Source organism: Varanus komodoensis, unplaced genomic scaffold (genome assembly GCF_004798865.1).
Source record: "Varanus komodoensis strain SLA01 unplaced genomic scaffold, ASM479886v1 scaffold4, whole genome shotgun sequence".
Lineage (NCBI taxonomy): Eukaryota > Metazoa > Chordata > Lepidosauria > Squamata > Varanidae > Varanus > Varanus komodoensis.
Genome location: NW_025335941.1, coordinates 10,750,808 through 10,763,113, shown reverse-complemented (window position 1 = coordinate 10,763,113; position 12,306 = coordinate 10,750,808). Strand labels below are relative to the sequence as shown.

General features: G+C 41.0%; 1 protein-coding gene across 2 annotated transcripts in view; it reads left to right on the top strand.

Annotated features, from left to right (window-relative positions):
• Positions 1–11,938, top strand: part of SLC37A1 (solute carrier family 37 member 1) — a 28,048-nt gene extending 16,110 nt beyond the window's left edge. For both annotated transcript variants that reach the window (XM_044442647.1, XM_044442646.1), the window contains 9 exons: positions 247–337; positions 827–889; positions 1,823–1,908; positions 2,320–2,368; positions 3,238–3,311; positions 6,157–6,235; positions 6,715–6,812; positions 8,381–8,433; positions 10,059–11,938. In XM_044442647.1, the coding sequence (XP_044298582.1) occupies positions 247–337; positions 827–889; positions 1,823–1,908; positions 2,320–2,368; positions 3,238–3,311; positions 6,157–6,235; positions 6,715–6,812; positions 8,381–8,433; positions 10,059–10,074 (609 nt within the window). In that variant the 3' untranslated portion in view covers positions 10,075–11,938. The remainder of the gene's footprint in view (positions 1–246; positions 338–826; positions 890–1,822; positions 1,909–2,319; positions 2,369–3,237; positions 3,312–6,156; positions 6,236–6,714; positions 6,813–8,380; positions 8,434–10,058) is intronic.
• Positions 11,939–12,306: the final 368 nt, after the last annotated feature.

The window sequence follows — 12,306 nt, the reverse complement described above, 5'->3', positions numbered from 1 at the left end:
CAGTTAATGAATCTGAGTACTGGAATGAGAGAACTTTTGCATTGTTGGGGGTACTTTATGCCTAATTCTGCGTAGCTGTCTCCATGTGCCTAGTGATAGGATCAGACCATTACATATTGCATAGGACTTACTTGCTTGGACTGAAATTACCTCAGTGCAAACAAACAAGCAAACTACAAAGTATGCTTTATGCCTGTTTATTAATTTTGTTTTACTATTTTTTCCAAATTTTTCCATTCTCCATAGGGAGTTATAGAATTCTCTTTCTGCCTGTTATTTGCCAAACTGGTCAGCTACACTTTTCTCTTTTGGCTTCCACTGTATATCACAAATGTAGGTAAGGATCTGTATTGCCTTTAAGAATGTTATTTGTAAGATACACCACAATACCTGATGGAAGTACCTCTCCCAGCCTCAATCTACCTGGACCATGTGATCTGAATCTGGGGCCTCAGTGGTGGTCCCCCATTACGAACTGATCTGCTCTCTAATTGTCATCTTCTTGGATGCAGATTAAAACTGTCCCAGGCATTTAATGGCATGTGATGGGTTATGTCACTTGCTTTAATTAGTCTAGTTTTATTGAATTTCCTTTATACGCTTAAACTGTTTTACATTTTGTGTATTCAAATTTTATGCGCCACCTGCATCCCTATTCAAATTTTAGACTGTTTTAAATGTATACTGGAATATTATACTGCACTTTACTGTATCTGCATTTTATTGTATTTCAAGAAATTGTGGTAAAGCACCAAGAGAGCTTTAGCTACCCAAGGCGGTGGGGGAGGTGTATGGAAGATAAATAAATATTTTTTTTCCTTGACAGAACACCTTGATGCAAAAAAAGCAGGTGATCTTTCCACACTCTTTGATGTTGGAGGAATATTTGGTGAGTTTGCAACTATTATATTAAAATCTGTCTATATTTGCAAGTGATATTCTTAAACAATCTTAGAGGCAGGAGATCGAGATAAACAGCAAGGAAGCTCATCATACATGTCCAGCTGCTCCACTGAGAGAGCAAAAATGTAAAGGACATGATGGCTTTAGTAGCAGATGCACTCTTGGAGAAAGGGGCAATTCCTGGAGATATTGAAGAAGTAGTAGGGAAAAGATTTGTAACAGTTTGGATATGGGCAGAAAAGAAAAGTAGAAGTGGAGTTATATTTTTGGAGACAAAAGAATTCAAGGAGCAACAGAACAGCAGGGAGGAAAGGGCTATGGATACAATAAGCAAGAGCAGGCTCTTCATCATGTTCAGTTTGAGACATTGACAGGAAATCTTATGGGAACTGGTGACAGGCAAGTATAAATTGCAGTTGGGCATATCACAGGAAAATAAAGTTGGGAGCAATTGACTTAAAAGTGTAGCAAAAGCCATCAGAATAATTAAAATTGTTCAAAGAGAATAGAGTAGAAAGAGAGGAATATAGGAGCCCCGTTGATATAAACCAAAGGTCCTACCTAATCCAGCATTCTGCTTTGTACAGTGATTGAGCAGATAGCTTTGCGAAGTTCACAGGATGTTCTGGAGCACAAAGACATTTGTTAATAATGCGTCTTTCTTCATCGCTTTTCTCATAGATTGAAGAAAAATGGCAGGAGAAGGTAGACATTTTAGACAGTATATATCCAAGTGTGATTGATTATAGTGCAAAAATTAAGAGAGCAGGTACTAATGCTACCATTGCAGCTGATGTATATAGAGCACATCTTTTAAAAAGAGCTGTTTGAGTCAAATCTAGGGAAATCTATCTAAAGCAGTTGCGGATATGGTTAAAAACATTCTGTCCGATGTTTGCTTTCCCTCCTCTTTCTGCAGGTGGAATTTTGGCAGGTATAATATCAGACCGACTGAAAAAAAGGGCTACAACGTGTGGCATGATGCTTTTGATTGCTGCACCCATGGTAAGATCTGCTCTCATTACCATAGCGATAAAATACAATTGTCCGTGACTCTGCTCTGCCAATATGTGCTGGCTTAACAATATGAATGTGCAATTTTATGTTCTCATGTTGTAACAGTTTAAGGTATTTTCTTGTAAAACATAAAATAAGCCTAAGGTAATGAGAAATGAAGGAAGCATTACTGAGGTGAGAATGATTAAATCCTAGAGCTGCCCTTACCCTCTACGTACCAGAGAACTACAGTTGGAAACGCCTTCATATTATCTATGCCTATAGATCCTAGAAAGCAAAATAATAGGAAGGGTTAGGGTTAGGGCAGCTCGCTGGATAGAAATAAAGTATAAAGTGTTACTGGAAGTAGAGGTTTGCATGATAATTTGACCTAACTCGGTGATGTCTGTGCCATCCTAGCTGTATGTATTCTCTGCAATCAGTAAAATGGGCCCTGAAGCTACCATAGGTAAGTTCTCAAATTGTTGATAACCAGTAACATCCAGGTGATGTCTCAGTGGGCACTAGTATGGCCTAAGAAAGCATAGACAGGTGTTGGGGGAAAGTAGCTCCTTGCTTTCAGCTCCTTCCCTCTCAGTCCTCCTGTGGGTATCCCAAGGGGCCCCATGACAGGACCAACTTGTCTCCCCCAGCACCACAATCACATGACATCTTCAGTTCACCATGGCTTTTTTTTGTTCCTTTAACTTGTTTTCCCAGAAATTGTGAAAGCTAGCTTGACAGTCAGGTTTTACAGTCGCCAGTTTGACAGCCACTTCCAGCTGTTTTAAAGTTTCTCAGTGCCAAGCAGCACATGGTAGGGTTGTCAGTGGTTAGAATTTTTTTAAAATTGGTTTCTGGTTTTGTTTTGTTTTTAAATGCCACACTTGCACAGCTGACAGCAGTTAATCTGCCCTAAGGGTAAGTTCACTTTTCCAGTTGTTCCAAAAACCCTAGATGCTTGGGAACATGGAAAATGGAAACCATCCACCTTATAAAGGAGTGGGTGCTTTGACAAGCTATGTGTTTAAACTCTGGCTCCTTTTATAAGGAAGTTCTTGAAAGGGACACATCCATTTATGCCTGCATGTCTCTGTCAAGAAACCAGACAGAGCCTTTCCAAAAGCACTCTTTTAAAATCAGCTGTTGTTTTGACAGCTACCTGTTGAAGCCAACAGCCCCTTGCCAAGCACCTATGCAAGAGTATAAGCAGCATGCTTACGGGGGTGGTTATTTTGGATAGCCATCAAATAATGCTGGGATCACACATTGTATATTGTTGAAGACGACATGCATTCTAAAACTCTGATCTGATGGCTTTTCTTCTCCAATTTCAAGTCATGCTGCTCATCTGTGGAGCTCTTGTAAATGGCCCATATGCCTTGATCACAACAGCTGTTTCAGCAGATTTGGTGAGTGCATTTCTTTTCTGGTGAGTTTCAGAAATGTATTAATCATTTTCTGTTTGATAAGAGCAAGTGCACGTGAAAGGTATGAGCATAAACTTATAGGCAATGATAGAATTCATTCAAACTGAACAGATGCAGCCTTGATCTCCACCAGCCAAGATCTGGGGGAATTGACTGCCTTCTTAATCCAAGATTAATCCACAACAGGATTTGTGAATATGTCCTCAGTATCCCTATTATCCCAATTTGACATGGGAAGGAAGAGGCTCCTGGCACCTGTGAAATAGTTTATTAGTGTGGAGTTGTGGAAATGCAAGGCAGAGGAAAATTAGAAGTGATGTACAACTTCAAAAATGTGAGACAAACTGTTGTAAAGTCTGCTTTAGTCCACATACGTTACAGCAGCCTTTTCCAACCTAGCACACTCCAGATATGTGGAATCCTGGGAGTTGTAGTCTACATCTCTCGTATACCAGGTTGGGGAAGGCTGCCTTGAGTTTCCTCTGTTTAACAGAATTAACCATATCATTGCAAATTTTTTAGAATCCATTTTGTGTAAATTAAAATGTATCACTGATTTGTTTTAGTGATGGATATTGTGATATAGTTCTTCTCTGTGTATCACACATATAGTCTCTGTACCTGTGCAGAGACTCACCTCAGGAAGGTTGTATAGCTGAGGTTCTGTTGGTGGGAACCTGCCATCACTATCACAGGATACATTCCCACCCCTTTCCCTCAGTTCTTCAACTACCATTGTGGCAGCCTCATGGAAGCTTCACTTCATCTACTAGATGTTTTTTTTCCTCCAGCTGAGTTTTCTTATTGTTGTTCTTATTTGGGGTATACCTCTGACTATTATCCACACTGCAAGCTCAGAGAGCAGACTGGCAGATGCACTCAGCCATTCAACAGAGGCCTCTCACAAGTGTTAACTGCACCCTGCCAACTTAGACGCATTTTTTCAATTTGGGGATTCCTACCGGTAAAAAGGTAAAGGTTTCCCCTTGATGTTAAGTCCAGTCATGCCTGACTCTAGGGGGCGGTGCTCATCTCCATTTCCTAGCCGAGGGAACCAGCGTTTGTCCACAGACAGTCTCCATGGTCATGTGGCCGGCATGACTAAATACCGAAGTACAGGGAACGCTGTTTACCTTCCCACAGAAGTGATACCTTTTTATCTACTTGCATTTGCATACTTTCGAACTGCAAGGTTGGCAGGAGCTGGGACGGAGCAACGGGAACTCACCCCACTGTGCAGATTCGAACCGGCAACCTTTTGATCAACCAGCCCAGCAGCACAGCAGTTTAAACCACTGTGCCACCTGCAGTCCCGATTTGAGCGGTAGTGGGCCAGAATTCATTGGGGATGTATTCCTCCTGAGATGGCTGGGGACACTTTTTTACCTCTTGCCTTCCTTTTCTCCCTTTTCTGGCAAGAGTTCTGCCAAAAATTCAACTTGACAGTACAGTTGGTATCATTTTCATGCCATGGGACTCTGATAAACATGGTTCCCCCAGCTACTTTGCCTGTACAGCCACACCTTCCTTTGGCTGCCATCAATAGCCAACTTCATCTCTTTGGATTAAGGAGGAACTCAGTATCCCAACATTCAGACCTTGCATCTGACAGCATGGAGCATCCTCTGCTAACATCTTACATCACCCTCCCTGAGGGCCTTTGCGTTATATTGAATGTGGCATGGAAGCCAACTATCAGATGTTTCAATGAAGCAAAATAGAAATTGTACATTCATTTCTCCCTAAAGTGGTAGCGAGTTTTCACATTAATGGGAGGGGGGGGTAATTATCTTGCTCACTTTTTTTCCCCACCCTCATTGTTGAATCTACTTTTTACACCCACAATGCCACAACTTTGGCATTCTGTAGATGGAAAATAGAATAATTCTGTCAGTTGCTGAAGAGTTTTTTATGGTATGTTGGCAAGAATAAAGAACTTCCAATTTCTTCCAAAGTGTCACATCCTGAGTAGTTCAGTTATCCCTTCATATCATGGGCTGGCCTGGAAACCTTGGAGCCACTGAAAGCTCACTTCATCCAGGGAATGGCAACCTTGTCTACTTCCTGAGTTAGTTGCCTCTGCTAGAGTTATGTAGGGCTCCTTTCATGTTCATAAAGCACTACAAGCGTGGCATTCAGAAGGGCAGTATTTTCTTCAGTGCTTTGAAGAAAACCCACCAGAAGTAAGTCAGCCCACTACTGGTGTAACGCACAGAGACCATGAAGAGGAAAGGCAGTTGCTTACCTATGTTTTTCTCTGCAAGTGGACAGAACCTTCCCGCCATCACCACTTTGGGTGTAGATGTCACATTTGGTGCTGGTACTAAGGCTGGTTGCCTTTGGTATTCACATCAATGTCTATAACAGATATTGATCTCAATGACCCTCTAAGTTCAGGGGCTACAGTGATGGTCTCTAGGAACTCAGGGAAAGTGCAGGAACTTATAAGAACATGCATGCTGTGAGGCTGAGGAGGTTCCTGCCAAAAAAATCCTCAGCTATAGAAGCTTTCCAAAGCACAGTCGACACACAGGTGCCAAGTATGTATGTAAAAACACACAGATGACCATTTGAAGAATTTGTATTGTTAAACTGTCTTTGGTAATGGGACATTCCACAAAAGTTTTAAATGGATGGATGGATGGATGGATGGATGGATAACAGTTACAGGTAAGCAACCCAACTTTAGTGAATCTGTCCAGCTAAATTTAGTTAAATGCTATTTTAACATCTTTTCAAATGGGAAGAATGGTGTACAGTACAAATAATATTAATAGTCCCATTCTCTGTGCTCACTGATTAAGTGCTGAATATATTTTCATTAAAGGGGACCCATAAAAGTCTTAAGGGAAATGCGAAAGCACTCTCCACTGTTACAGCCATCATTGATGGGACAGGCTCCGTAGGTAAGTGATCATTCTCAATATATGTGCCTGGGGCAGGATATTCTCTATAGCTCTTGCTACAGCTGACTAGAAGTTTTTATCAGGTGACCAGCCTTGCTCTAATACCCAGATGTGTGACTGTGCATGGGTTACTCTTGAACTGCTATAAGTAGATATTTCCCAGCATTCATTCTCCAGCACGTTATCCGTGTCACAGTCCTATCACGCGTAATAGGTGTGGTTTTGTAATTCACTGGTGACATACACAGAGAACAGTTAAACAGGAGTGTCATGGATAGAACATTTGGAGAGCTTTCAGCCAAAGGATTGCTATGAGTTGGAGACAACTTCATGGCACATAACAACACAACAGCAACAGCAACATGCACGGAATTTATAAAATTGGTTAACTGTGTTAAATTTTGAGTAAAGTATCAAGCATTGTGCAGTCCAGTAGATGTACTGATTCTCACCTTGTATTGCTTTACACTGTATTTCAGGTGCTGCTCTGGGGCCTTTGTTAGCGGGTCTCCTCTCTCCCTCTGGTTGGAACAATGTCTTTTATATGCTGATGATAGCAGATGCCTGTGCCTTATTAGTAAGTCCAAGTATATCATAGTGCCATATTGCTATGCTGCACTGTCTTTGTTAAAATGTAGACTTTGGTTTAATGAGTTGTCCATGCTTTGTTTGAAAGCATAATGTTTCACCATATGTGCACTGTCTGCAGCCATATGGAAAATTCTGACACATACCATGGTAATTACGCTTTAGTTTCCACAGAATGCCTGGACATCTTCCTCTTCCCCTTCCCTTCCCTGTCTTCTCCCCATGTCTTTCTTTTGTTTAGTAATTTGTATGAGAAATGCATATTTATATCATGGAGATGTCCACAGGCAAGCATCCAAAACATTTCGAAAGGACAGATACTGATGTAGTAAGAGTTTTGATGAGTGAGAAACAGTTTATTACTGTTTTTCTTTTCTGCTCAATTGGCACCAGACTCTTAAAATACTGTAATATTTTCACTGTACAATGCAACATTACCATACAGTGATGAATATGAACAGTAGCAAAAGCATAAGAACTTAGATAGCCCACATTTTCTAAGCAAGGTCCCAGTGCTATACCCACCCAGGTCCTAGAAATTTCACCAAACCCTCTTTTAATTTTCTTGTTCTCGGAGGAAAGAATTAGCTTTAATGCACCAAATGCAGGATCCGTCCTGCAACATGTTACAGCAACCCTGCCCCAAAGTATTGGAAAATCCTTGTAAAACCATTCACTGTGAATGGAAGGTAGAGCTGCCAGTCACAAATAATTCATCCCCGCCTCTTCTCATTTCCACCCTGGTGCTTTTCTTATGAAGAGAACTTGAGGAGAAAGGTCAAGTTTTAGAAGCATGCCATCAGAGTTGGCATTTTCCACTTTGAAGGTGCCCCGCTTCAGTGTGCTCTCCTCCTCAATCTGTAGGAATCAACCCCCCTGTTTAGGGGCATGTGCACGTTGAATTATTTGAGCGCTGGGAATGAACCATCATCACTAGATGAAACTAGATGCTTTTGGAAATGATGGTAGCATACTTTCAGAGTGCTATAAATGATAGCCAGCGTTCCAACAGGCCTGGGCTCCCTCCACTGGACCATTTAGCATTCTCCATCCACAGTTTTTGTTATGTGCAAATACAGATTGTGTTTACTCTTGGATTTAGATTTAATGCTGTATGCTTCACTGAGCCATGTGTTTGCTAACAAGTGGATTAATGTGCATAGGTGTTAGAAGATAATCTAACAAAAATGAATTACTCTGTCAAAATCCATTATATGACCAGTGCTCACAGTGGACTATATTTTAAATTAGGGAATGAGACACCCTTTGCCACTGTTTCATATAAAGCCTTTCAGTCCAGCATGAGCACTGGCCCACTTATGGCAGCAGCTGGGTATCTGTTACTAATTGCTAATGTATGTTTTAGCCACATAACCAGTTGCTTTGCCCACATATGCACTTCAGTTAAAGTTCCAGGAACATTCATTCCCTCTGACTGTCCTCCCCACTTCCTAGTTTTTCATGCCCTATCAGGTGATATAGTACCTCACTTTAATGAAGAATTAATGTCGGTGGCCATTTTCCCTCTTACCATATAACTTCTTTTTAATTGTACAGTTTTTACTCCGCCTTATACGAAAAGAACTTCAGTGTAGTCTGGACCAAGCCTTGTAAGTCCCTGTCTAATTCCCTGCATTTTACTTGTATCATTCATCAAACATGTCTTCCTATGCAACAATAATATGTTTTTTTCCCTTCCTACTTAGATTTTTGCACTATTTAACCATTTCTTTGTCATTTCTCTTAGACTGGGGCCACATTACACAATAGGCTATCCTGGGTTGCCACCTACAATAAGTTGCTATGTTGTGCAAATGTAGACAGATTCATATGGGTTGACTTGTGTGTGTAACAAGCCACCCTGGCAACCCATGAAGTGCTTTAGGGGTTTCTCTACCCACAGTGGATTCTCATATTGTCCAGACCAAGACAACCTACCCCATTGTGGGTTCAGGTGATCAGCTAGTGAGATCCATGGCAAGGGGAGCAGAAACCTGTTGCCATGTGGCTACCGGGCTAGCATTAGTACCAGCCACCCGCAGGCCACTGACGTGCCACTTGGGGCATCTGGCACTGCTGCCCCACTGCCACTCCAGGCTCACCACTCCAGGCTCCCTCCCCCGCACCCAGACATGTTCTGCAGTTTATGACCGCCTGCTCCCCTGAGCCCCACTTGCACAGCTACAAACAGTCCCTTTAAGTTTCTCAGCAGCAGGCTGGAGAGCTGCCTTGGTTTGCCCAGCCTTTACAAAACTTGCATAAGAGATTTTTTTAAAATAGCCATACTTGTTTAGGTAGTTGCTGCCAAGGTTATATGGCTAGCTGTCACTGCTGTCAAAACTCCTTTTTCCATAGAAAAAGTGGGTGGAGGGTACTCTTGCACTTTCCCAAGCGGGTGGTAGAGATGACAATCTTTGTGAAAGGTGACATCACCCCATTTTCTCTCTCACACACACACACACACACACACGGGCTTTGGGTTTTTTTGGGCATCTTGCCTTCTGACTGCTGGCAAGAAAAACCAAAATGGGAGAAATGAACTTGCAGCTTCTTTTGGGCAATGTCTTGGGATGGTACCTACTCCCATGGGCAGCAAGCCTTGGAGGTTTCCTTAGCTGGTGTTTCGAATCCCTGCACTTCCACAACTGCAAAGATTCACAGCTGTGCAAGTGCAACTAAAACTATTTCCCAAAAAAGCAGGGTAACCACAGCAGCCCCTCCAAACATGACTTTAAAGAGCTTTCTCCTAGCTGTCCATACAGGAATAACAAAAGCTGGCTTGATAGCCTGCTTTCATGAGTTCCCTCCTCATTCGCACACATACACACAAAAGTTTACAGGGAGAAAAAGCCAGGGTGAGCACAAAATATCCCATAGCAGCAGGAAAGAGAAAATTACTTCTTCCCACCATGTTCCCTGAGACACCTGCAGAAGGACAGAGGAGAAAGGAAAGAAGGGGAGATGCAGTCCAATGCAGTAGTGTGATAACAGTACATTTTCCAGAAGCTGTTGGACACTACCTTTTGGTTAACCAAGCTTTTTTTTGGCAAGGGGTGAGTATAGAGATGGCTTAGCCTTGTTAGCTATGCTTGACATATACAGATATATAGATATAGTTGATATATAATGCTAGCTACATATACACATGGATACTTTTTTGACATTAGTGATCACTGTCTCTTAATATATATCAGCTCTTGTTTCTTGCTTACTGACAAGTTTCATTCTTTTGTAGGTTTAAAGAACACTGAACTTTTTGCAAGGAGTAAATTCTTTATATGAGATTTTACAATAATCATTTCAAAGATTTTGACTGCAATTAAGAATGCCTAGTTATCTTGTTGAGAAGGAGACTGCTCTGCTTAAAATAAAGCAGGAGGATGGGGAATAGAAGAATTCATCTTGCATGTGGTTCTCTGGATCCCTGTTTTTGTGGAAATACTATTCTGCATTTGAGTTAGTTTTCCTGAATTGTTCTGAGCAATTACACGGAGGAGGCTCTCCCCTCCCCCCGCTGCAGTTTTATTTTGCACATATACCAATACCTCAGGAAGGTGACTGTCCTCAAAAGAAAGGAGCTGCGTGATATTTTATAGTAGAACTGAGCCAAAGAAAATGTGCCTTGATACTCTTTTTGTCTTAAGTTGATGTTATGCTACATGGCTGGTTTTATTGTATTTTATTTTATTTTATGTTAATAGGATGCCAACAAATCTGAGCAGAAGGCATTAAGAAGCCTAATTATCATTGCATGTTTGCAGTGTGCTAAGAAGAATTAGCAAAATATTGAGCAAAGTGTCCTTCATATGATGTCTTATCTTGCTAGGAAAGAATGGTGTTAAATATGTGCTATTTTAAGTAGATTGTTCTCATTATTCAGCATTAACAGGTAAGTTATCACACCACACAGTCACAAAGAAAATACTCTGTTTGAAACAGGTTAGAACCAGCAATGCCATGTACACATACTGGTTTTGCTGCTGTGGTCTCCTGCTCCTAAGAGCCATTCCCATTGAGTTCTGTGAGTAAGCAACTAGAGAACAGCATCCTTAAACTATCTTCTGTTTAGTAAGACAATAACATACACCTGCTAGCCTTTGAATCCCTGGTACTAATCAAATGATGCAGATTTGGAAAAGGCTCAACAATCTTATTTGGGCATGTATTGACTTTTATGGCAGAATTTAATTAATTTTAGGCCAGGAAAAACTTTTGTCCCCGCAAGGCCTGCCAGTTGAATGTTGGTACCTACCAAATGAGTCATCTGTAGAATAAAAATTAGCCCCTGCAATAAGCTACTCCAAGACACTCTAACTATTCTAGTTGGGGCTTCCTCTCTCATGTGGTTGATGAAGAGCTGCTGTCCCAACTTGAAAGTGAATGGTGAACCTCCTGTTTTTGCGGTGCTCTGTATTGCATTGTGGTGTTTATTTTTTCCTGAAGCCTTCGTATAGATTTCATCCAGTTGACTGATACTGATCCCTGTTGTGTGTGTCTGGTCAAGGAAACAATAGCATTGCTCAAGGTCTTTCAGCAGCTGAACTTGGATATACTCCTATTTTCATTGCGAATAGTTGGAATATTTGTAATTGTACTGGAATATCTTCCACAGAGTAAGAGCCTTAATTTGTACTGAGCTTACATACAAGATTATTCTTTCGCAAAAGGAGAGAGAAACCATTGTTTTGTCCCACAAAAGCAAGTATTAACAGTTTCTCACAGTACACTCTACGCTTTCTTCCTCAGCATATGCTAAGACTCTGTTTCGATGCACAGCTTGCTTCGGGACTGCAAATATGTATCACAGAACTGCTTGTTTATTTTTTTGAAGAGGGACATACTGTATTACAAGAGAAGATTTTAGTTGAATTCAATATGTGTACCATTGATGTGTATTTATTAAAGTTCAGTAGCTTATATTTTTCCTGACAATTGGTGTTTTAGTCAAAATAATTTACACTGTACTTGCACCACCAAGCCCAAGCCTTACTTGAGAAACAAGTTCCATTACCAGTTAGAGCAGCCACAACTAGCATAGCTTTCTGCAGATTTACGGTTTATATTCTCATCTCCCCCTCTACTCATGGTTAATTTTGGTTTGTGGCGGTGGTGCTGTTTACATATGTGTATGTGAGCAAAGAACTTCTTGGCATTAAATGGTCATGATTCAGTATTCGTTCTCATGCTGTCTTTATTTACCAGACTAAATTTGTGCATCCTTTGCTCAAGGATCTAGGGCCAAATTCAATTTTATTCTTGAGTTAAAGAGTTGCCATGTGAGAATAGTAGTTTGAGTGAAGGAGTGATAGGAAAAGGGACTGTTGGACTTCTTTCCTTCCTACTCCTTGACTACTCAAATGCCTCATGCCAAGCTTCTTTTTAATGCATTTATTTATTTCCTTTTTGCAATTACTGATATGTCAACTTTCAGGATACAAATCTTGAAAAGGCAGCTTACAAGTAAAATAAATATAACGAAGTCA